The sequence below is a fragment of the Leptosomus discolor genome, chromosome 11 (assembly GCF_034619465.1).
Source record: "Leptosomus discolor isolate bLepDis1 chromosome 11, bLepDis1.hap2, whole genome shotgun sequence".
NCBI lineage: Eukaryota > Metazoa > Chordata > Aves > Leptosomiformes > Leptosomidae > Leptosomus > Leptosomus discolor.
The window spans coordinates 20,550,715-20,577,050 of record NC_141401.1 but is presented as its reverse complement, the minus strand read 5'-3'; the positions used below and the strand labels follow the sequence as shown (position 1 = coordinate 20,577,050).

The following is a 26,336-nucleotide window of genomic DNA, read 5'->3' as shown; positions in this document are numbered from 1 at the left end:
AAAGCCTTCAGTCTGTATGTCTTCAGCCATGTAGTTGCTGCGAAGCTGGTTCTTGAGTTAGTGAGTAACAATAGTGAAGATCGTAATCAGCCATCGTCATCCTCATCTCCAAACAAAATTCCCTTGGCTGGGGAAGCCTTGATGAGAGGTGAAACAGTCGTCATCATCTTCCACATCAGTGAAGGAGGCGTGAAAAAAAAATTTTAATGTATACCTGGAAATATCATATTGGAAAATCTGTATTTTAACATAAAAGTACTTAATTGGTTTTCCAGAAAACACCTTAGGAAGAAATTTTCACATATTCTGTAAGCTTAAGTGCACTCTCTTTTCTAGGGTGACACATGGCTCCTTCAGCTCCCCAAACCAAGCATGTTGGATGCGGTTTCACTTTATGGTGGCAGTGTTTGTGAAGCTAGCCTAGGTCTGATCTCCACATTGCCCTTGCTTCCTCCTGTGAACTAGGGTGGGATTTAAAGTGGGAGCATTTTGGTCATTTGTTTTCAATATAATTCTGCAAAATTTGTGTCAGCATACTTAGGAGAGTGGTAAATCACTGTACTGTGAAGGCTAGATATAAACCCTTTATTCCCTTCCAGTTACAGCTGAGTGTCTATTCTGTACTTAGTGCCACATACTTTTTGTAAAAGAGATGTTTTCTCCTAGTTGTTTTCTTTGAACTAACAGAAATACCTGAAAAAAATAGTTTTGAATTGCAGAATTAGAAATCCTATTTCTTTGTCAGTTGTTTTTTTTTTTAAAGTGTTTTTGTTCAGGTAGGTTTATCGAGTCATGCAGTTTGTTCTAACTAGTTAATTTAGGCAGAGCGTCAGCTAATCAAGGGAAAAATGTAAAAAGAATGAATGGAAAACTCAGAAATTACTTAGTCTGCTCCTGATAGGTGCGTGTGTGTTTCATTATATTATAACTTTGGAGGTTTTTGTGTAGTCACATTTAACAAAATCACAATATAGGAAACTGTAATGTGAAGAAAACACAAAATGATATGTGCATAAGTAACAGCATTGGCTGAGACAAGTCCTTTTTGCTTTTGGTACCTGTCCGGTGATAGCATGTCTGTACAAGTAGCAGCGTTTGTAACCCATTCTGCAAACTATTAAGCTGAGGAATCAGCAAAAAGCATATGTTCTGTTCCTCCAACTGGCTTATATTTAAAATGCTAAATATTGCAGCACCGAAGATCGTACAGTGTTACACTGACATTTCAGCACTTACCCATGTCAGGATACAGTGGAACAACTGTATTTTAGAATATGTGAGTTCTCTTGCAGCTTTTGGTGAACTGAGGTTTGAAATAAGCTTCAAACTTCACGTTTTCAGGTATTGCTTTCCTTCTGCTAAATACAGATGGTGAAATCATAGTGATTGACCTACTTCACAATTTGCAGTTTCCTTGTGGAGTAAGAAATAATTCAGCTAATGTAATTTGTTCTTAAGTATTCCTTTTCTTTGTCCAGTTAAGAGAAAATAAAACCAGTTTCCGTGATCAAAATGCAAATATTTGATTTAGAATTTGGTTTAATGCCAAAAAATCAAAAGCAGCAGGTTAAACTGTTGTTGCTTAAGTAAAAATAGAAAGCTACAGTTGGAAGAAAAGTGACTCAGTAAGCAGTATGGTGATGGCAAAATAGGATGTCAGCCAAAATGCAGGAAGCAAGATGGGAACACCCAGATCAGTTTAACAGTCTGCATTTTACGCTCCCAAAGAGCTACTGCTTTACTCCAGGAAATTTAAGCTTTAAATGAATTTAACTGAATTTTATTTCCATACTTGCTAAGCTGTTTGAACCTAAATAACTTTTAGTAAAATGTGAATTGTACATTTGTTTATTTTTTCCAGGCTGGTTTTAAGACCAGTCTCTTTTTGGTAACTTTATTTGTGGTAACGCTGCCTGGAGATTAGCTCTGGATGCTGTGAGAGGAGTGCAGCAGAAGCGTGCAGCAGACAGGCAGTGATACACACGTACCAGGGGAGCCGCTGCAGCCTGGAGTGGAGCTGATGGCACTGATCGGTACTGATTGATTTTTATTTCTCTGGAGCTCCGGAGTAACTTAATCAACTGCCACGTAGCTGTGTCTTGATTTTTAAAAGTCTCCTCTTACTTAAAAGATGGTGTGTTTTGTTTTTCTAATTGTAAAATGGCATAATGGCACAAAAGCAGGTGAATTTCTTCCTGTTCTCCTACACAAAACTAAGTATTTTCAGCAATTTTTTATAGCTTATACACTATTTTCTTTGCATAACAGGTATGTATCAACCCTAATGTAAAGTTCCTATGCTGCCATTTCCTGCCTACAGCTGAACTGCTTTGATAATCAGGTAGTGGTTCAGTTTGGTACCCTAGAAAAAGTGAGGAGATGGCAAGAGTAAGAACTGCGCCGCTCTCATATTTTTATAATGGCTGTCCCTGAGCTCAAAGACCTTGAGCTCTAGGAATCTAAGACGGGAGTCAATGTCGGGGGGGAAAAACAAAATCTGTAAAGGAGTATTCCTAAAATAAGGTAACCAGTTCATTGCGTTTGCTTGAATTTAAGTAAACTTAACTAATAGCTTGTTTCTTGAAGCAAGTAGATCAGCTCGTGACTTTAACTCTTGATAGCTTAAATTATACTTAAACTCTTAATGTTGCAAGGCTTTTTGAATGGTGTGACTTCAGATACAATTACAGGTTTGTCATATGCAGACACAACATGACTGCTCATTCAGAGAATTATGCATTTGGGGGGGGTTCAAGGGCAACTTTCTTTTGAAGTGAAGCACAATGTGGAATTAGTTAACCAAAGCATCCATAGGTGTTTCTAATTTCAGAAGAAAAGCTGTTAGTCAAGTGTTTACATTGTGTTTCATTTCCTTTACAGTAGTTTCTTGAATCCCTGCCTTACTCTTAAAATATGGAACTACCTTTAACCTACTTCTTGGAATAGCGAGATAATGACTTATTCAGAGTTGACTGTTTGGGGGGAAGGGCCAGAGGGCTTTTTCTGTAATTTTTTAAATGCCAAGCGATGCCTTTGCCAGTAGGTGATGGGTTCTGAACGCTGACAGTGCAGCCACTTCTTCTCCAGTGTACTTGACACTCTTGCCATGAGGCTGTTAGACTGAAGCATGTCCTTACAGACTGCCTGCACTAAAAATATAAAAAATAAGATCCAAGTACTTAAGCAATATTTGTAGTCTTTCAAAAAAATTGTAGCACATGAAGGAAGCAGAGGTCAACCATGCCATGGTACTCACTGGACAGCTGGGGTAGGGCAGGAACAGGGCTTGCATCATCTGTGAATCCGAACAGCTTACACCATGCACTTCATATTTTGTTTAGTGTTTTGCTTACTGGGTTTCAAGTTTCTAAGAAATGAAATAGCTATTTCAAGTCTGATTACCTTAAATTGGTGGCCTTCAAAATCCATTATGGATGCCTAAAGTTTTTCCAGGGAAGGTCTGGACTGTTATAGGGCATATTTAGAGGCAATTGTTGGTTGTTTCGTGGACTCTCTAAGAAAGTAGCCCTCCACATCAGTGAAGGTCAGGACTAATGGATACCTCAAATTGAACAAATTTGTCTTTGAAGAAAGGCACTTCACCAAAATGAGCTCTTCTCCTGAGGAGGACAAGTTTGGTAGATATTTGTGGTGTCCAGTGCAGTGTGAAAGGTGCTAGGACAATAAAATAAGCATGGACTAAGAAAGATTATAGTTGTAGCACTGCCTGGTCACGATAGGAGGAGGACACAGGGCAGGAGGAGCTCTTCTGGGGCTGTTCCCTGCCTCGCTGTCCCCAGGCAGCACAGGGCAGTGGCTTGCAGATGTACCTTCTGGTGGCCCCTGGAGCACACTGGGTTACATGACACCGAATGTCTTTGTTTCCTGTCTAAGCCTAGGAAATAGATTAAATGCTCTTCTGATGCACACATTTCAGGAAAACATTTTCTGTGATTGTTACAGAAAGTGCTGCGATAGGAAAGGGAAGGGAGTTGGTCCACACAAGCATTACCTAGTTGGGAAAGGAGTAAGCTGGGCACAACTGGATTAACTGAAGTTTTGGGAGAGTCCTTGGGTTACAGTTAAGTGGATTTGTGACTCACTAGTACCATGTACATTATGTCATGGATGTTTTAGGATTTGAGCCAACTTAATTGGGGGGGTTGTGTGGCAGCAAGGGGGGTTGAGTTCTTATTCTTTGTTCCAGTGCTCCAGTAATTATGCACATGTCTGTAGTGGAAGGGGGAGGACAAGCATTTGAAGACTCTCTTTATGACATCTCTGGTTAAATGGGCTTTTCTGTTTGTCCAGAAGATGTAGAAAATCATTCTTTGTTGAGATTGGTATGTGCAGGAGACAAAGGAAGGCAAAATGATGCGTCTCCAGGTTTCAGTTCTTCAGTACTGTATGTTTTGCTTTATGTGTAGAAGCTTCAGTCTAAATTTATATTTTTCTCTTTTTCTCTCCTAGAGTGGTCTGACATCTGCTGCTATCTCATGTGACTACCTGGTCAATAAACTTTGGTTTCAGTGTATTGATTAAAGAAGGGCTGTAGTGCTTTGTTACTTTAATTTCTATGTACTTGTGTCAACTAACTGGATTTTTTGCTATTTTGGGAGAATAAAACCCAGACACTGCTGGGATGCGTATTTTATGCTATATACTTGCATGTTCCATTGCTAGAGATGAAGCAGAATAATAATAATCATATTTGTGTAGTCAGATTATAGGATTGAGGTTATTCTATGCACAATATATGGTGTGTGTCTTAAACAGGGCTGATTCATACACAGAAGCAAACAGATACAGCACACAGAGTAAGACTTTTTTAACTGACACTGAGTTTGCTGTTTCTATAAATGTCTTTCCACCCTTGTCCTCAATTACATCAACTTGCATCATCTGTGCCTGTTGTACAGGAACAATTACCAGGCTTCTCAATATTTAGGGTTTTTTCCTTTAAGACTGTTAGAAGGTGCGAAATGATACAGAAGTCTAGCGGAGCTAAAAAAAGTCAATATGCCACGTGAACTCTGTAGGAAAACTTATTTCTCAATATCTATTGCTATTCAAGCTTCAAAATGTTTTTTAAAAAGTTGAGATCAAATACCTGGTTCCTTACATTGCTGGCATAATTTTAAAATGTTGCCCCTGTCTTTATAATGCTGTTATGAAAACAGTAGCATTTCCCAATTTGGTACTTGCTGTTTATCATCCTTTAATGACATGCAGTATTTATTTTGAAACAACATCATGTTTTTTGTAACTGCAGCCAATACAAATATGTCTGTCTAGCTAGTTGGGTCTCCTCTTCCATCCTTATGGGAAGAAACTGGTTGGTTCTGAAAAATAATAGGTCTGAAACAGGAACAGAGGTGGTGTTTGCAAATTGAACTTAAAAGTAAGTTTTATCTGTTTAGATAAAGTAATATCTTGTATGTATTCTTAATCTTGAGTAATGATTATTTCAGATTTATGCTTTATTCTCTAGATCTTGCTCATTTACTAGGTTCACTGGATCTTGCGTTTGGACATGTGTAAACTGTCTGTGGCTTGTTAGGTCAATTTGTGATACATGTCTGTGAAGATGCTGAGAGTTTTAAGTATACAATATGGGCTTTGGTATCAGATTTTTTTAAAGTGAAAAGGGGGTGGACTTTTTACCTGAATCTAACCAGCTCAACAGAAGCACTCAGGCTATAGGATTTATTTGTTAATTTGTGTCAAGTCCGGAAGCTTTTAGTCAAAAATGGATTCTTTCTAAAAAAAAGCGCCAAATAATGGAATACTGCTTCGCATGGTAAGCTGCTAATTTTGATTAAAGGGCATGTCCGTTTTACTGTTACTTGCCATTTAAAATTCTCTAGTGTAAATTTTCAGGTATCGCATCTTTCTGTGCATGTTTCTGTTACAGCAAGAAGGTGTTTGAGATAGGATCTGTCTGCATAAGCATGCGCAGATCTTGATCAAGCTCTTTAATTTTTTTTTTCTTTAAAACCGTAGATGTTTTTACATATTTTTAACTAAACAGAAATCCTCTTACAGATTTTCTTAAGGATTAATTCCCTTTCTGTTTAGTCTGCTAAGTATGATGCAATTCTTGTTTAAATTAATGTCACTCCTGCTGAACACTTTCTAGATTTTTGGAACTTCTATGTCAGAGCAGGAAAAATACTCCAGTAGTGATCCTTCCTGCTGTGGCTTTCTTAACATTAGCATGGCCTTTGGACGTACAAAGATGAGCATGATGCTTGTGTTAGCAGCAAGATAATGCTGCAATTTTTTTTTTTTTTTTTTTTTTTTTTTTTTTTTTTTTTTTTTTTTTTTTTTGGTCAGCTGTAATACCCAAATCGTTTTCATAGTCTTTCCCTGTCCCTATGTATGGCTTGCCTATTGTTCACCAAACTTTCAGCTGAAAAAAAAAAAAAAATATTGCAGGTGCCTAGTTTTGTCAGTGACTCATATCACTACCTAAGTGTCTTGTACTCTCTGTTCTTTACCATTCCTTTAATCTTTCATGTACACTTTATTAGTCATTTTCTGCCATCTGTCAGATGAATGACCATTTTTAACTCATGCCAGATGATTTAATGTATTGTTCACATGCCATATGGGGTTCTCCAGGGTAATTCATCTATCCTCTGGCCTTTCTTCTGCTTGAGGGCAGGCGGTGGCCAGAGGAATTGTCCTGGCAGCACCCTGTTCTTCCAGGGACCGTGGTCCCTTCCTGGTCAAGTTGCTCCCCAGGGCAGGCAGCTGACATGGGCTGCTGTTTTGGAAGAGCCCCTTTCCCATTCTCCCCAAAGGATGGAGCCGTAGGACTTGTGCTGGTTGTGCAATCCAGTGCCCTGGCACGTTTTCCTAGATGTGTGCATACAGATGTGGCATGTACGGCACGAGTCAGGAGTGCCATGCCACTGGCCGTGTGTCCCGTGGACAGATGTGGGTGCACAGTGGGAAGAGGGTCCTGATTACAGCCCATCCCTGCCACCCAAAGCAGCTGTGTAAGTGCATTCCTTTAAAAAGGGAGGAAAAAAAGTCAATAAAGATGAGGATTCCTGTGCAGTGAACTGGGTTCCCTGGCAGTGGGCTGACTTATCTTATTTACCTTGCGTAGATCACTCAAAAGAGGCTGTAAGCCCTAGGGTCTGCGGAGTACAAGCCTGGGCTAGGCAAATATGTACATGCAAAAGCTGGTTTTACACACTTTACAATTTGCATATGCAGGTAATTGCACGTTTAATTCGAGCTTTTGTTTCATGCATCCCTTCGTGTATGGATCTCTGAAGTCTGTCTTGCCATATTTGCCAAATAGTCTGCTATTAGGGGATGAAGACAAAAAGACTTCTGAATTGTTTTTTTTCCGAGTGAAAAGGTATTTTATGCATGGTAATCAAAACATGAATAGAAGTTAACTCTGTCCCTGTGGCAGTTTTGTTTTGGTGGATGACACAGGACATTTAAGCTAAAATTGTGAAGATGTCATGTGCTTTTGTTCCCCTAAAGCATAAAAATAAAGGTAAAGAACTGCTGGCAGCCTTGCCTCCACTTGCTTTTCTTTGCTGCTCTTAAAATAGACTTTGAAATGAATGTATTTTAGCTTTCTCGGAAAAGAGATTTTTCTGTAACCTCTTCAGTAACTAAATCATTTTGAAACTTAAGCATTTCCAAGCAGAGAGGGGAATGACACGATCTGGTTATACTTGAATCTGTTTGAATGATGTGTGACATCCTCGTGATGAGGGAGGAGGAGGAGGAGAAGGGTGCTCTACAAAATGCCATAAAATCAGGGGACTGGTGCATCCTACCTCTGCAGGAATCGAGTGTGCCAGGGTAATTCATGAAAACCAATGCCAGCTGCTGCTTTGTCTACGGAGACTTGTTGAGTTGTAATTCTTTGCACGAGTTTAGACTGACCATAGTACAAAACAGTCAATACTCTGTACATTCCTTGGGAACCTTTCCTATGTGTTAATGGTAACTAAAAATGGACCTCTCAAGTAAGCTTTGCTCTCAGCAAGAGGGACTTGCAATAAAAATCTTAAAGAACATTGTGTCCCACTTTTCCTGATAGAAGTAAATCTTCCTATTTTTCAATTTTTAATGTGTTTTATGATGTATTGTGGCTTCTGTTTCTATCTGTCACATGATACTAACAGTGCCAAGTCACACTGCCATCAGACTTCTCCCACTGGAGCCCAGGAAATGTTTTTTTTTTCTTCTAGAGAAGCTGTGATCCAGCTGTGGTTCACAACACAAACAGTTGTTTCAATTTGGTGCATTGACCAGTTACTATGTGAAGCTTTCTTTAGAATTTTTCTAATTTTGTCCGCTTGTAATGGCCACCTTAGAAGATGAGAAAAGTTGTTTTGTGGTGGCACAGTAACTTGTGCCTTGTGGGGAGTGCAGACAGTCTGATACAAAGATCCGTTTCCCATAGCTTTTGTTTTAAGTGTAAATTGAAACAAACTGCAGGGTCAGACAACAGTTGAAAGCTTGTTACACAGCAGATGCTGGTTTTTTTTTTTTTTTTGTCTTTTTGAAATGACAGATACTTTGGATGAGTACTTTGAGTATGAAGCTGAGGAGTTCCTGGTCTCCTTGGCCTTGTTGATCACTGAAGGTCGAACACCTGAGTATTCGATCAAGGGCAGAACAGAGGGCTTTCATTGCCCGCCGGCACAATCAAGTCAGCCACCAACAACTAAGCATGAATGCAGCGACAAACTGGCTCAGGTATGACGGTACCCATTTCGTTTTGAGAGTTGTGGCATGCATCCTTGCTACCATCATTAAAGTCAGCTGAGAATCCTGTGGTAGATTCACAGTTAAATATGAATAACAATTGCTTTCTTTCAGTCCCGTGTTTAAAGGAGTATGTAATTCAGTATTGTACTAATAATAGATCTGTCCTTAAAATGAGAGATCATTAAGCCTTTTATCCTTGAATGTGAAGTTCCGCACAACTACCGGAAGGCAGTACATATTTGAGTCTTTATTATGCAAATGGCAAGCGCTATACTTGGCATTCTTGGTCTGATTTTTTTTTTTTTTGTGAAAATGTAGGCTGACTTGCCTAAATTTTTGCTTTTTCAGGTATTCTTGAAAAGTTAGTGATCCAAAAAAACCAAGCACATCAAATCTAGATAGTCTGTTTGGGAGTAAGGTTGGAGCATCCCATCTCTCAAGTAAAAGCTCCTAAGTACTGTGTGATTTAAGTTGTTATTCATGCAGAAGCTAGCCCACTCCGAGACACAGAATTTTTAAAGATACTACTTGAGTGTGTCTGTCCAAGAGGATGACTTGTGGAGAGAGAGAAGTACAAGGTAACAAAGTATAGGGGTTGGGGAAACGTATTTTTACGAGCTCTTGTAATTCTTCTACAGAAGTTGCTCAAATGGCAACCATAAAGAATTGGTTAATTATTTTTCATTTAATAGCTCTGGAATCTTATCTCTGATTTGGTGAAATGTAGTTTACAGAATTTGACCCTTATCCTTTTCCAATACTTTGGAAGATGTATTTCAAGTAGATTTAAATCGGGCTAGTACTTTTATGGCTTGCATATGTTGGCATTTTTTCTTTCGCTCAGTGTCGTCAAGCCAGGCGAACCAGATCTGAGGTTATGCTACTGTGGAAGAACAATATTCCAATCATGGTAGAAGTGATGCTACTTCCAGACTGTTGCTATAGTGATGAAGGGCCCACCACCGAGGGGAATGATTTAAATGATCCTGCAGTCAAACAAGATGCATTGCTGTTAGAAAGGTGGATTTTGGAGCCAGTTCCTCGACAGTAAGTTGGATATTAGGATTAGCTGATAGTTGCAAGAATCTTATTATATTAAAGTCCTTAAAGTAATCTGTTAGTGGTTTTGAACTGGCCCTTTGCTATAACGACTGATCTAAGAAAACCACTATTTACCAGCAAAATCTAAGCATTTTAATCTTAGTCTTCCTGTAGTCATACTTTCTGTAATGTACATTGTGCAATCCAGAATATAAAATGGTCCTAGCTGAAGGTGGTCATTTTTATACAGTATTTGTTATGTTAAATTGTATAAACTATTATGTGGATAAAAACAAATCAGGCTCTGTAATCTTGAAAATGTTTGAGGAGTTTCATTGTCTTGCTTGATTCAGCTGTGCTTTATTTTCAGAATGAAGATCTGAAACTGTCCTAGTTCTAGTTCTAATAGTTGTCTCTGTATATTCTTATCGACATCCATGTGTTTCTCTTAATATGTTTTAGGAGTGGAGATCGATTTATTGAAGAGAAGACCCTTCTATTGGCTGTTCGCTCATTCGTTTTCTTCTCTCAGCTAAGTGCATGGCTGAGTGTTTCACATGGTGCTGTTCCCCGAAACATTCTGTACAGGTATGTCTGGGATGGAAAAAACCTCGTTTGCTGTTCACAAGTTATTGCAGCTAGTCTTAAAACCATTCTTCCCTCCTGTTTTCCTGTTTGCTTCCAGAAGGTGCCATGCTGTTGGCCCAGTACTTTGGTGTATAGTATATATTTGGTTGTATAGGATTCATATACTTTGCAAAGTACAGCAGCTGCTGGTATCTCTAAGTGCTTTTTCTTAGGCATTTGTGTTATGAGGTAGATAAAGACACTTCATTTAGATGTTTCTGTAAACGCCCTTATGTGTTGTTTCAGGGTGAGCGCTGCAGATGTGGACTTGCAATGGACGTTCTCCCAGACACCAACCGAGCATGTCTTTCCTGTTCCTAATGTTTCTCACAATGTGGCCTTGAGAGTCAGTGTCCAGTCCTTGCCCAGACAATCGAACTACCCAGTTTTGACCTGTAGTATTCACACCAACCTCAGCTTTTATGAAAAGCGAATGCAAGAGCGTAAGTTACATCAGCAAAATGATTCCAGTGTGGCACAGCATTGCAGTACCTCCAGTCCACAGCGCTTCTGTGGGAAACAGACATGGACAATGGCACCTGAAGGCCTACTTAATGGAAAAAATGCGCATGAATTTACTACGTCTATCAGAAATTTTAAACTTTATCCATCTATGGGACTTGGGTCTGACTTTGGGGCATCGCAATCTAAAGTTCAGTGCTATAATGCTACAGCAGACAATAAGACACAATCTCATGAAACACCTGTCAGAACTTTTAAATCCTTTTCTCTAGTTGATTCCTGCATTTCGAATAGTCATTGCTCTCATCAGCCCACAGGTGAAACCAATCCTTTGATAGGCTCTTTGCTTCAAGAGCGACAAGAAGTCATCGCAAGGATTGCTCAGCACTTGATTCACTGTGATCCAGCTACTTCACCAGTTGTTGCTGGACGTCCATTCACCATACATGAGAACAGCTCAGCTACGCGGAAAGCTTTTCGGAGTACTTGCGAAGATGAAAACTTGACGAGGAAAGGCAAGGAAACCTCTGCTGTTTCTATTGCCAACTTAGACAATGCAACACAAGATGATGACAGTGAAGGCAAAACTAGAGATCCAGAGATCACGCTGCTTGATGCCCATGTTCCAGTGAACCACGGTGGCCGTCAGTCAGCAGGAGAGAGTAATCCCCTGATTGATTCTCTGCTCCAGGAGCGGCAGGAGGTGATAGCAAGGATTGCCCAACACTTGATTCATTGTGATCCAGCTACTTCTCATGTTACTGGGCGTCCATTCAAAGTGCATGAGGCTAACCCGGTTACTTCAAAAATTTTCCGAAGTACATATGAAGATGAAAATTTGCTGAAGAAAGGCAAGGAACTGTCTTCTGTTTCCTTTGCTAAATCCGATTTTTCTTTGTTAGAAGACAGCGGTAAATCAAGGACGAAGGCACCTGATACTCCTATCAGTCCTTCTAGGTTTGATGGAGAATTGAAGGCTTCTCTGAAACTCCAAGCAAGAAGAAAATTGGTTTTAGCAAAACCCAGTGAAACTGTCCGAAATGCATTTCATCAGACTTCAAATAAAACTTCTTATGCATTTACTAACATTCACACATCATCAGCATGTGTTAAAGAAAATAAATCTGAATTGCCAGATAAATTGGAAATGATACATTCTGGTTTTGCACAGAAAGACCAGATAACCAATAGAACTAGACAGTATTCAAATTTCAGCAGCATCGATGAACAGGTTTGCACAAATAAACTTAAAGAAAGAACAGTCATTAGTGAGAACAACAGCATGGACAGTTTTAACAGTATGCAGATAGGTAAATGCAGAATACTTGAAGGTACAAAAAAAGCAACTGTGATGCAGGTATCTGACTCTTTGCACAAAAATGAGCTCAAGTGTTTAGATAAAGACCCAAAAAAACCAAATATTTATGAGCAAAATACTCAGCTTGTTAGTATTGAAAATTATTTAAATAAAGACCATGACAGTTTCAAAAACAAAAACAAACAAGATAAAACGAAAATTGCACATGATGAGAATGAAGACCCAATAAGCCTCAATTTCCAAAGCACTTCTCAGAAGAAACCTACAGAAGACAGCATAGTTAAGAGTGAGCGGCTGAAGAACCCAGATGTACAGGTAATTACAGAGAGGAAAAGACCAATTCCTGTAGCTACTCTCAGTCAGATAGCTTGTACCCTATATCTGCTAAGGACCAAGTATGAAGAGGGATTTAAATTTGACTTTGTAGGAAGCAGCAGGTTACTATTGTCGTCTTGGTCTGAAGCAATGTTGGGCTGGTAGTGCCTCCCCCAAACCTTAACACGGAGAAGAACATTGTCTTACTCTGCTCACGGTGATAGCCTTATGAATGACCGTTTCCATAGGCAGTTAGGCATCCTGTCTTATTGTAAAGATACCAGTGTCTGAATATGGTATGTGGTCTTTATTGAGCAGTTTGTGTGACTGCAGAGTGAGTCAAGGGGGCTTTATGCTGAGTATTTCATAATACGCTAGACTGATCCAGATTCACCAGGTTCAGAAGTCTTCTCCGTTACCACAAGCAAAGTATTAACATGATAGGCCATTGAAATATCCCATTGATACCTTGATTAAATTTGTTTTGCTGACAGAAAGCACCGTCTCTAAAACACACAGATACGTGGCGGAAACATAATTTTCGATCCTTGGATGGCACTTCAACCAAGGCTTTTCATCCCAGAACTGGGTTGCCTCTGCTTTCAAGTCCTGTAAGTTATTGTTGAAACTGTAACTTATCTTCTAAATGAGAAAGGAAGTATTTTCTTCTTTTAATATCTGTGTATGGTAGAAAACTTGACAAATTACCTAGGTGTGTGTGTTTACTGTCAATGTTGGAGTGAATACTCTTGCAAGTGGGAACTTGAGAGTTAACGCCAAATGAAGTTGAAACAGTAATTCTGGAAAAGAAAATACTAAAGAGGTAGTTGTTGAGATCCTATCAAGATTAACAAAAGGTGAGATTAGAAAACTCCATGGCAAAAAGAATGCTTTGGTGCTATTTTAGAGCACAAAAAAAGGGCATTTTGAAGATTAGTGTTTTAAGTGTAAGCTAACATATTTTGTCATTTAAGAGTTTTTGTGTGAGTTATTAATAACTGATTGTCTATTATTCCATAGCTTTTGTTTCTGTGAACAGTTGGTACCGTATATTCTTCAGCAGAGTTGTCATTGAATGAATAAGTGATACAAAGCTGCTGTGTTAAGCTAGAAAGACGTTGGGGAAGTGTTACAGTTCTTGGTAGGTTATTGGGAGTTCTAAAGAAAAAAGCAGTCTCAATTAAAACCACTGAAGTAGTGATGTTCTGTAATCAATACATGATATGTTTGATTCTTCAGTGCTTGTAAAGGCTGTTATGTTTTCAGGGAGCTTGGATGGAAGTTGTTACAGCCTGTTTATTAGTAATGTTCTGGACTGTTCCAGAGACACGTCAGCCTCTTGAATGAGTCTTTTATTTAAGTACTTCCTGTTAATCAGAATTTACAGTCTTGTCATTAATAATTTTAGAATTTTCTTCACTGTTTAGAATGTATAAGAATTGCTCTCTTCTGCTCTGTTTTTATAATTTTGTAATGTCATGAAAATCCTTGGCAAACTTGCGCTTACTTGGCAAAATTGTCCTTACTAAAGGTACAGTTTTCAAATTAGCATCTTCTTTCCCTCTTGAGGTTCCTCAAAGAAAAACACAGTCTGGCTGCTTTGATCTGGATTCCTCACTGCTTCAGTTGAAATGTCTGTCTGCAAGAAGGTATGTTTTATCTACCAGAAACATTAAGAATTTGGGGGGAGACATAATGTATGCAACAACAAAGCATGTTAGCAAAGACAAAAGATGTGTGCCTTTCAAAAGAATCCTTATTTTGAAAAAAGGCTTGGCAGCTGAGTTGCCCCAGGGGTCTCCAGTTTAGCACAGCTCGGGACATAGGTAACCATAGTACAAGAGCTGCTGCTGGGATGAACTCTGTCCTGTGCAGGGGTAGGTATGCTGTAAGATGCACTTGAATTTTCAAACAGAAAAGGTAGTAATTGTTGATTCTTCTTCAAATCAGTGTTATTTTTGTTATGTCTTGTTCTTAGTGTTGAATGGATTAAACATTTTGCCGTAACTTGTTCAGAGAACCTGACTTTTAAAAGGGAGGCCGACCGTGGCCTTTTATACATGAATACACGTGAACAGCTTTTAGTATGGTAGTTTGATGTTGGAAACTTCAGGGGATGAGACAAAAATATCTGCATACAAGAGAAAACAGTCTGATACTGTGGTTTCTGCTGGTGGAGTTAATGAACAAACTTAAACGTTCATTGTCTTTATCCCTTGTAATGTAAAACTTGTGAAAGTATTTTTTTTCAATTGACAAGACAATGTTTTGCTACACTATTAACAGGCAATGTTCAACTGTTACTTCTGTAGGACAACATTTTGTAATAAAGTAAATTATTCTTTCTAGAGCTGTTTATACCCAGAAGACAAAAGCAAATGTGTTTATCCTTTATATTTATTCTGTCTTTTTTTAATAGCCCACAACAATGTATAAACAGAGACAGTGATCCAGAGAGCCATGGGAAACCATTTCTAAGTTCTAGTGCTCCACCAGTAACAAGTCTTAGCCTTCTGGGAAACTTTGAGGTATTGCATATTCTCTAGAATTCTTGTGGTATATTTAGTATTCTTCTGTACTGCTTTTAAAAGTGCATTAATGTGAATAATTCCAGCCTGATTACGATGTAAATGTTCATAATTAAATTGAATAAAATTTGTTTTACTTTCCAGCTGTAAGGGCACATATTTTATGCCCCAGACATCTTCTGTATCAGAGATTCAGTTGCAAGTTGCTTGTAACTTTTATTTCCCACTATGGTCAAGTTAGGTGTTCTGTTGACTTAAATGACATTTAAGAACCTGTAATTGTTCGTGTTTATGATGTATATACCTAGAAGAGGGTTACGTTTTCACTCTTAAAGTCTACTGCATATGTCATAAAAGCTGTATTACATCAGTGTAGTAAACAATGTATTTGAAGCGTAGCCTCCAGCGTTTGTCTTCATGAGATGTAGCATATCAAACATCAACAACTAATAGCTAGTGCATTAATGGGTTGTATCATACTCCATATTTGTGAAATATGGGGTGAATATGTTGAGGAAAGTTACAGATTATTATTTTTTCAGGTAGTATATGTCAAGAGAAATCATGCATAAATCCTGCTGCAGTAATATTCTCTGTGGGCTTTTGCACCAGTTTCAGTAGGATGAAGAGTGGATTTGGATGATGCTTTCTCTTAAAGCTATCATCTTGCCGAATGTTCCGCTGTTCATCGTAATTTTTGCCTCAGTGTTGATTTTTGGCAGGTCACCTTGAAAGACCCAAGTTCTTATATAAACTTGTTTCCTTGTTTGTTGCTTAGTTTTGCTACATTTTATTTGAGGCGTTCCCAACCTCAGCTGTATGTGTTTTTGTTTTTCAGGAATCTGTCCTAAATTTTCGCTTAGACCCGCTTGGCATCGTGGAGGGTTTCACAGCAGAAGTGGGAGCAAGTGGAGTCTTTTGTCCCACACACATGACTCTGCCAGTTGAAGTGTCATTCTACAGTGTTTCAGATGACAATGCACCCTCTCCTTACATGGTGAGTGTGTGGTTGAATTTATTTTAAGTAAGCTCTGATAGGTGGAAGTGAAGAACAAGAGCTCAGGGAGGGTTCAGGAAGTGGGGATTTGCAGGGACCTGGGTTATTTTCAGCTGCTTATGATGGAGTTCTCCTGTCCCTTCTTCCTTTCCCTAACTGGTGCTTTTCCTTCCATTGCTCTGCCCCACCATCCAACTGCTCTCATGTTCGGATATTGAACCTATTTGTCTCCCTTCACACTGGAGTGACCAACCCCCACCATCTCTCTTGATCCATCTAACTTAAAATAGGCAGTGAGGCAATACCTGGACTTAATGGGATACATTTTGTTGTCCCAACAAGCAGCTTCCCTGGGCAACTAACCGCTCTGCCAGCAAGCAGCTTAGGTGCAGGCCAAGGTACAATTGATGGTGGAGACCTTAGGCTCAGAAGTTATTCAGCCCTTTCTTTTAAAGCAAATCTTGTCTGAGCTAGCGCGACATACGGCGCTCTCACAAGCTGCATGCTTTGCTTATGTTCACACCGACACAGTATTTGTGTTCTCAGTATCTGTGTGCTAATTCTTTTACACATTTCTACAATGACAGCACAGTTTTTGGACGTCTAAAGTGCTGCCTTGTAAAAAGCCAAAGCTGTCTTGTATGCTAGCTTTGAATCAGACAGCTAGACTTGTTCAGCACGCCTGTTAAGGAACCTCAGTGTTCACCTGGGTGACAGATCTAGAGGTTTTCATATGTGCACATCTGTCTGAAATATGGTAAATGGTCCGTTTAAACATGTAAGTAAAGCATTGAACATATGATTGTGCCAATATTTAGATTTTAAATTCATAGCACTCACCATATTTCTGACCTGATGTTTTTAAAAGTATTCGGAAAATGAAATGGCTTTGCAGGTTAGGTTTGAGTAATAGAGTTTAAACTTGTATATGTCTTCTCTTGACCACTGCAAAGAAGTATCTATTGTCTTGCTTTCATCTTTCTAGATTATTTCACCTGATTTTCCAGGAGGTGAAGGGATTCTGTTGTTCCTCAAATGGTTAAAGTAGCATTGCTTATTTTCCTAGCTGAGTTTCATTGTTTCAGGTTTTTCCACATGCTCTAAACATGCTATTATGGCTGAGTCTCACAGGATTAATACAGCATTTGTATAGTGCCTCCCTCATCAGAAACATTGTCTCTGTCTGTACAGCTAGTTTCTCTGCTCTGGGGTCTTTTTAAGTCCCGTGCAGTGGGGCACAACAACAGTTGTGCAATGCAGGTGAATCAAATGTGTGCTCTAGGGCAGTACACTGAGGGTTGCCTCAGCAGGCAGCGTTACAGTGCTGTGTGGGACACTTGGATGCTCTCTAGATCACAGCTGGTACAAAAGCAGATGTCATCGTTGCTAAAGTTTGGATTAGAATGGAAGATTAAGTGCATCTGCTGCCTTTGAAAAGCAGAAATTAATTCTGTGAGATTTGGAGTACTATTGGTGCAATTGTAGGTGATACAAAAATGGAAAGGAGGAGGTGAATCTTCCATTTTTGACTTAAAAGCCGTTTTGAAAAGAAAGCTGTATTTTGCCATAGCTCCCTGGCTGCTGGTTTGAAGATGTGGAAACTTGGATCTTGTTTCAAGAGGAGCCTGTATCCATTATTACACAGCTTTTAATGACCTGCCGAAGTATCTGTAAAGCCCCTACCGTTGATTTGTAACTGCATCTTAAACGCGTTGCCTTCTCTGGTTTTAGTTTTTATACGTTACTGATTGGGTTTTGAATAAATACAATTACATGAATAGAACATTTTGATTTGTTTATATCTCTTCCTGTGTGTCATTTTTTTCTAGGGTGTAATTACTTTAGAGTCCCTTGGTAAAAGGGGTTATCGGGTACCGCCTTCAGGAACAATACAAGTGGTACGTACTCAGCAGATACCGGTGCCTTGAAACCGCTGATCCCAATAAAGTCATGCAGAGGAGATGAGGTTATTGGAGATGAGCATGAAGCTAGCAGTGGAAATGTGCATCTCTGTAGGTGCTGTAGTTATTCAAAGTAGAAATCTGTGTGTAATTTGTGGGACAAAAAAGACTCCCAACCTTTGAACCCATCTGTGCTGTGAAGAGACTTAAAATCAGTTACTGAAAATTCAGAATAGTTGGGGACACTGTGGCTTTGAAGAAGTAATGGAGAAGTAATTAGGCCACAGTTCAAATTCTGAAATCCTTCCAAAGGGATTAAGATCAAATACTCAGTCGTATCTAAATTTTGTAACATTTTAACACCACCTATTTTTTGTAATAAAATCAGAAAGTAAATCACAGTCATTGCTTAGAACGAACAATCTGCCTCTTTCTTTTAAGAACGCGGTCCAGGGTAACACCCTGGTGGCTTCAGGTTTAAAAGTGAAGCCCACCACTGTGCTTCCTGTGAGTGTATTGTGTGTAGAAAACAGTGTAGATGAAAAGCTGACTGGAAAAATAAACAACAATGAGGATGCAGATTTGTAAAGTAATGGTAGTCATATAGTAGTGTTTCAGATTAGGGTCTGTTTAGCATTATATTTAAAAATGAGAATTGCCAGTGGCTGAAACAGAAAAACTGCACATTGTTTTGACATAAATGTTAGAAGTGCGTAAAGGACAGTGACTATTTTGGTAGGCGGAGGGTTTTGTTTTGTTTGAAGTTTGTAATGTCTAAAGAGTATTGTGTTGAACTGTTTGTCTTTTCAGACCTTATTTAATCCTAACAAAACTGTGGTGAAGATGTTTGTGGTAATCTATGACTTGAGAGAAATGCCAGCTAATCATCAAACGTTCCTACGGCAAAGAACTTTTTCTGTTCCTGTGAGACGAGAAATCAAGAGAACTGTCAATAAAGAAAATAGTCAACAGACTGAAGAAAGGCTACTACGCTACCTCATACATCTGAGGTAAGCTCCTCAGAGTTAAAACCACAACAAAACAAAACAAACAACCCACAACTGAACAGAACCCGAGCACCTGCCAAAATTTATCTCATGATTTCTTTCCTAGCCAGCCTTTCTGTGTACAGACTTACTTTAAAAAAAAAAAAAAAAAAGAATGCTTTTAACTTGGCCTTTAAGCTAGATAGTAGAGGAAGAAGAGCTAATAAATAAGTTGGATTCTGCTTGGGAAAAATATAAAGCTCTTTCTCGGCATTGAAGCATTTTGTATAGCCTGGTAAAGCTTAATTCTTTTCTGAGCAAGAGAGATTTAGTTCTGGCTGGATCTGGCTTGTACTTTTTTTGAGGTTACAGGAAATAGTGAGTGTGGATGTTACGTAGGCAAAAGCCAAAACTAAGGATCATTGTTGAGAAGGTGCCCAGAGTCGTACACACATGCCTCTTCACCAGAATAGCTTGTAACATGAGAAGTGTTCTGAGTTACTCCTAAAAATACAGTGTTTAGTGGTAAAAATGTAAATACCTGTCTCATGATGCAATACCACTGATAATGCCTTTCACTTTATGAAATATTCACACAATCTTCCTTAAATGATTTACAAAACACTGCCTGAAACCAGATACTGTGCTGCTGCTCTTGGGATGTTCTGGAGACTGCAGTTCGAAACAAAGGAGGAATGAAGCATAGGAGGAATGATGGATATATTCTGTCCTTCTGCAGTTTGCAGACTTTTGCTTGCATTATTGTAGTAAATAAGCCACATATATGCAGACCCAATGCTTTCATTGCAGCACTTGGAAACCTGACAGCAGCTGACATTCTGAAGTGAGCAAGCAGAACAAAATCAAATCTCTTACAGTTTTCTCTTTAACTTGTTGTAAATTACTTCTGGTACATATTATTTTCCCTATTTAATGGCATTGATTTCTACCCAGCAGACTTTTGAAACACAATGTTGTCTAGGGCAGTGATTCCAGGCCAAGCTTTCCTGTTAAATGAAAGCTGACAATCATAAAAATGTGTGTTGGTTTACTGGAGTGTGAAAATAGCATCATGATGAGGCTTTTGAACTGTGTTTTCATTCTGAATTTTAGCCTGGATTGAAATTTGTCCTTGCAGGCCACACTAACTTTCCATGTCTAACTTAACCACCTTCTAAAAATTTTCTTCTGAGGTAAATTCTGAAAAGGAGTGCATAGCCCAAATAAAAGGCTTGTAATGTTGATCTAACTGAAGCAGAGGAAATGTAGCAGTTCTGTTGCTTCTAGTTTTGAAATACCTGTACAATTTAGCTCAGTTTTCAGACCTCTGGTAGGGATCAACTCAGCAATTTATAATGTGTAACTGAAAATGCATCCATTTCTGGATGGAAGACAAACTGATAATTACAATGCTTAGCTGCTTACTTTGGGAAGTGAATACCTGCAGAGTATGCCGGAAGCTTTTTTGCTTCAGAGATGAACCCAAACAGTGGGTCCTGTCTTAAAACAGAACTGCAAATCTCCTTGAAATATTACAGTAGTGTGTGTTGATCAGTCGTATGGTTTATTATACAGAGTACTTCAGATTTTACAAAATACTCGGGTGTCAATCTAGTAGCCTTCTTTAGTAAAGATAGATTTTAATTAGAGTCTTACTAATATATTAATTCATATGGAAGTTGGTTTTAAAACTTCGTTTTTAAAAGCAGCAATGTTTCCTCAAACCTGTTTTACTGAAAAATAACCTAAAAGTTTTAAACTGTTAATTTTTTTTTTTTCATTATTCCACTTGGCTTAGAACAGCCTTTCAGTTTTAGTTGCGGTAGTTGTTGAAAATTAGCATCTTAAGCTTACATGTTGAAATTTTGCTCAAAAACCCCAATGAAGTCACCACCAGTAAGCTGCATTGTGGTCGCATCTGCTTTCAAGGCCTTAATCACCGTTGTCAGCACTCGCATTATGAAAGCTTCTTTTCAAGTGGTAATTTGCCAAAAATGCTTGCATAGGTCTGGAACTTAACATTGGCCGCCAGATTTTCTACAACACTCTTTTAAAGCGTCAGATTTATTGTGTATGCAGCTTCTGCATGCAGTTTGTATGTTTGAGATGCTGTTCACTATGCCATTAGGCTGTGTTTGTACCCACAGCTACAGCACTGGGATATAAAAGGTAGCTTGCACGGACAGCAGAGCTTCATTCACTGTAAGAAAATCAAGAGTTGCACCTGCAGTTTAAGTCATTTCTTGAAGATGCTTTGGGGATAAATTTCTTGTTGCATGTGAAGCAATGATTTTTGTATTGTAGTTAAATCTACGTGAGCCTAAGAGCTGTGAGTCCAGCTCTGCTCACGCCTCATTTTCTGCCCGGTGTTGTGAGGGTGACGACCATCCCTTGGCTTCTCGGTCACGTTCTGGCACCCTATAAAAGGCAGTTAAACAGTTAACCTGCCCACAGCTCAGCATTTTTCAAGTTTTTAAAGCTTGGTCAACAGCTTTAGCTACTGACATATTGCCTTTCTTAATTGCACGGAGGATAATTGTTGTTGCTTAACAGCTAAACAGGGGTTGTTACTGAAGTCTAGGTGGAGGGTAAGCTTGAAACTGGTTGTTAAAAGTAGTGATTCCTCAAGGTGTTGAGAAACTGTTTTTAAAAAAATATTTTCCTAATGTGGCATACAGTATATTTATTGGTGGAAGCTGAAGATACCTATTACTGATTTACTAGTTCCTTTTTGATCTTTCTGATCTCTCAGCATTTTTCCTGATGTAGAAATTTGTATCGTTGTCCTAATGATTTTACAAATTGTGTTGTATAGTCTTTTCCACTTGCAAAACAAGTCTTGCTACATATGTTTTTGTGATCATCCTGCTATATCCTGTTTCTGTGGCTTAGTCTGTTCTTTGTGAATTTTGATGACCTTTAAAAAAAATATATATAGGGGTTTTCTGCTTTTATTTGTCATTTCTTCAGTAATGTTTATCACTTTCTTTCCTCTGCCAGACTTTGTAGCAGATCTAATATTTGTGTGTTTAAGCCTTCCTTTATTTGTCTACTGTTACTGTTCCTAGGACACCAACCGACAGAGACTTCGGTTGTGTTTTTCTTGATTCCTTTACACAAATGTACTGGAGCCGCCACAGCTCTGGAGCCAGTCCCATGCTGGCCACTCCATCACCACCCCACAAGGGTGTATGTCATGGTTGTCTCTTGATTATTCCAATGTATGAAAAGCAACATTTTTAAATCCCAATTACTACGATAAACATTTCTCAAAGAAAAAAATTAGGTGATGAAAGCAGAGATGAGAAGAATCCCCTGAACTCTGTGGCTGTCTCCCTCTCATCCTCCTTCAATCTTTGTGAAATGTCGTGCTGAGAAAAGCCATGTTACAGGGAAACATTATTTACTGGGCAAAGCGGGTCTTGAAGGATTCTCACTAATAGGAAATGGTAAGATTGAGAAGTTTAAAAATAGACCTTGCTAATTATTTTCTGATAGATCTGTGTGTAAAATGGGAATTGAGCTCTCCTTTATGATGGTGCTTTGATAACTAGATCTGTTCTATATGAATAAATTTCATTCATACTTTTTCTGGAGAAGATATTTCAATAAAAATTTTTCATTTTAAAATGTCTTACGAGCTACGTGCTGAATTAACTGTTTGTGATGTTCAGCTTGTCCCTTGCCTCTTTCACTCTTCCTTCTTGTGCTCTCCTGCAGTCTTCTCTTAAGACAGAATCTTCTTCCCTTTGCCTACCAGGTAAGGAGTTTTCACACCGACAGGACCGAGCAAATAAGTAGTGATGGATGGGAGCTCTGTGGGAGCCAGTAGGGGCATTCTGCTGGACCCCACCACATGTAATGCCCTTGACAGCTGTATCTAGGAGAGCAGAAATTTCCTTTGTCTGGCTGCGGGGATGACTACAGGCTATTCTGCATCACTCATCTGAACTAAACAGTGGCACAGAATCCATTTCTACAACCTGCCTGCCCCAGATAGTGAAACAGTCATCTTCTGTGCTTGTCTGTCTTTCTCCTGCCTCTCAGAATTTCACTCTGGTTATGGCTAGGTTTATTCTAGAGATACTACATTTGCTTCAGTGGGGTCAATGAGTAAATGCTTATTAAAAACCTCTGCAAATTGTAATACGTGCAATAACACAGTGTGCGCTGCTCTCAGCATTTGTAACGGTATCATTTTGTCATTACACTAGCAATAACGTTTCTGTTGGTATTTCTATTACAGCAGCAATAGCTTTTCTCCCTTACCACGGCACAGTGATAGTGGTAAGTTCAGTTGCCATAAGAAATGCTCCTTAAGCTTTCCTGCATTTCGTGGTCAAAGGAAGGAAATGAAGGAGTTCTGCCAGATGAAGGCTATAGAATACAGTTCTCTGAAATGCAGATCTCGTCCATCTCTATATAATTGTTAAATCTCAGGGAAAGTGGAACTGGCACATTCCTGGCAGGTTTGGAGGACCTGAATTAGGCTGTTTAACTGCAGCATAAAAGATAAATGGGCCCAGGAATTGGCTGCTGTTTTCTTTGGTGATTGGGCCAGTGAACTATAGTCTCTTTGAATTAGCTCTGTATTCAGCGCAACAAGTTGGGGTTTTTTTCTGCCTGCCTGCAGAAATCACCATACCTACTGCTTCTGCAGTTGGACTGAAGTTTAGCATGTAGTATAAAGCAGTAGTAAACTTCTTGCTGGAACATTCATAAAGAGAGCAACAAAATCTCTCTGTATGACAGCTAGCACTGAAATACGTTTTTTATATGTATATATGCCTTCGTTGATACTTGAACCTTCCCTTTTGTGTGTGCTTAGGCCACTCTGGGCATTTTCAGGAGTGCTCAGTGAAGAGCACTTTTTGCCTTTCTGGATTGCTGAGAATCTTCAACACGTGTAATTGCAGCGTGAACTTCAAATATTCCATGCCACCTTCAAAGCTGTGCACTACTTTGGTGATTAGGAACAGAACCTTTAAATGTCAAAGGAAACAAAGTAGATTGAAAATGTTAGGTTATTCTTTCTTCTTTCATTTCAACTGACTAATTTTGTATGTTCAAATGGTTTTCAGCCTTAATCTCTCAAAGGAATGTGTGTAGTTCAATAATACTTAGATGAATCTTTTGTTTTAGATAATACAGGTGCTTGTATCTTTGCAGGTTCCAGAGTTCTAAATCTGGAAAGATCTACCTCCACAGAGATGTAAGGCTCCTATTCTCCCGGAAATCCATGGAAGTTGATAGCGGCGCTGCGTATGAACTCAAATCTTACACTGAATCTCCAACAAATCCTCAGTTTTCACCGAGATGCTAGCAAACAATGGCAACCTAAAGTATTCGTTTCACTGTTGATTACTCCTTGCAAGCGCAGATTGGTAGAGATGACAGTATAAAGTTAAGTCTGTAAAGGAATGTGAATAGCGCTTAAGAGAGAGGAAGGTTCTTATGCGATCCTGGACCAGTTTTTCAAGGTTTCTGGAATGAGCTTTGTGTATTCCAAGTAGACTGGAAACATACTTAAATCTAATCTTTTTGTACTGTTTGAAACCACTTCATTGGATGTGTTGCAATAGCAAATTCCCAAGTTAGTTTAGTGTTTACACTTTTTATTTTATTTTTCAGTTATTTAATATTTAATGTTTCATTTAATACTCAAGTGATGTTTGTCTTTAGTGTTCTAATGTAGCATAAATCCTATGTAAAATCATACTATGTATTTTTGGCATTAATATTGAAATCTGAAATATATACAGATGTCTTTAATCTGTGTGATGTTTTAAGTGATATTCATTTAAGTTATTGAAAATGGGGACAACAGGTGAATTTCCATAACATTTCATACTATGCAAGCATTTAGCTTTCTTCTTTTTTTTCTGTTTAATGGTACCCTTTTCCTTTTTTTCCTCACAGATTTAATAACACTTGTGACCATAGTGCAGATTATTTGCATACTCATGCATTCAGATCATTGGTTCAATTCATATTTTGCTCCCTCAATTTCTTTCTTTCTTTCCTTAAAGGCCACTTTTAATTTTAATTTTGCTTTCTGCTACTAGTTTTTCTCACATAAAATTTGCGGCCTCTCCCATTTGATTTCTCAGATTGTGTTAAAAGATGTACTGTGCAAACAAATGAGTATTTATATCTTAAATATATGCAAAAGCTATGAAACTTGTACTTTTTGGTTTATTTTTAGATAAGGAGGGTCTTCATTTAATCCTAAATATTTTTAATAGGTCAATTCCATTTAGGCCACTAGGTGGCCATGAGAAGTTTTACTAGAAATGCTACATTGGGCATATAAATATTTTCCAATATGTATGTGTATTCCTGAAATGAAACACAGTCAGAAAACAGTTTATGCCAAGTGTTAAACTGTGTAACTGAGACAAATAAAGTTAGAAGCATTTGATTATATTTGAGGTATATATTTAATAATGAAAATGAAGCTTTACAATGTTTGCTGAAGACCTTGGAGTTTCTCAGCTGTCTTACCTTTATTTGTATGGTTTTCTCTACATCGCTGTAGGTTTTCAGAGTTTCAGTAATATGAAAGGTGACCTTCACGTTTGGGAGTACAATGCGCATGGGAGATGAAGACTCTGGAGAAAGAATGAATGTGTATCTTGTATATTCAGCACTGGCTGCCCTTAGATGAGAGGAGAAGTCAGTGTATCGTGTAATCTCCAGGAAGCCTGCCAGGGAAAGTAAGGGAGACCAGACTTTCCAGATGACACTTATCAACTATCTTGTGCATTCAAATGACTGCTGTTATAAAAGGGCAAAGCTCAGATATTACTGAGTCTGTTCCCCACTTCAGCAGTATTTTCCCCTCTGTTACACTAGGTTTTTGAAGGTTAGCTAGCATTTATTTTACAGAGATTTGGGCAAAACTGTACAGAAGGAGATTGTTTGCAGTTTCTAGACATTTGTGTGCCCTGTAAAACTGAGGAAAGGTCTATTTTGGTAACAGAGGAGTCAAATACAACTGCAGTTGTACTGTGTACAGAACTAGGATCTAGACTAGTATAATGAGAATGTGTCCTAGTTTCTTTGTGGCTACTATTGAGTCATAAGCAAATAGCGTGTATCCTCAAAAGTACATATTTGTGCCGTGGTGCACATCTGCCTGCATACTTGATGAAAAAAGGATGAGAAAAGGACATGCGTTTAATGAAAAGTCACATTTCAGCTGTAATAGATTAACCTTTTGTTTTGCACTGACAATACGCAATATTTGTATGTTTGTATCTTGATAACTTCAAATGACTTCTTCAAGCCATCCTTTTCTCCCTTCAGAGTAATAACATATTACTTCAAACAGCAAAGTAGTGTGGATTTTGAATATGTGGTCACTACAAGTCATGTTTAGGAAATAAATTTGAATTGACTTAAATAGTCAAA

At 38.6% G+C, this 26,336-nt stretch overlaps 1 protein-coding gene across 5 annotated transcripts; it reads left to right on the top strand.

Moving 5' to 3' along the window:
* The first annotated feature begins 379 nt into the window (after positions 1-379).
* On the top strand, positions 380-24,594 carry ATOSA (atos homolog A). Of its 5 annotated transcripts, XM_086471466.1 has the most exons (13): positions 380-403; positions 2,796-2,814; positions 8,552-8,736; positions 9,593-9,795; positions 10,252-10,377; positions 10,663-12,511; positions 13,006-13,122; positions 14,081-14,160; positions 14,931-15,039; positions 15,878-16,036; positions 17,866-17,934; positions 18,748-18,947; positions 24,093-24,594. In XM_086471466.1, the coding sequence occupies exons 1-13, from the start codon at positions 380-382 to the stop codon at positions 24,244-24,246; spliced, it is 3,294 nt and encodes a 1,097-aa protein (XP_086327592.1). In that variant the 3' UTR covers positions 24,247-24,594. The 5 variants fall into 5 exon arrangements, with proteins under 5 accessions (XP_086327592.1, XP_009949885.2, XP_086327593.1 ...); XM_009951583.2 differs by lacking the exons at positions 380-403; positions 2,796-2,814; XM_086471467.1 differs by lacking the exons at positions 380-403; positions 2,796-2,814 and having other exon boundaries at positions 8,560-8,736; positions 10,642-12,511.
* Positions 24,595-26,336: the final 1,742 nt, after the last annotated feature.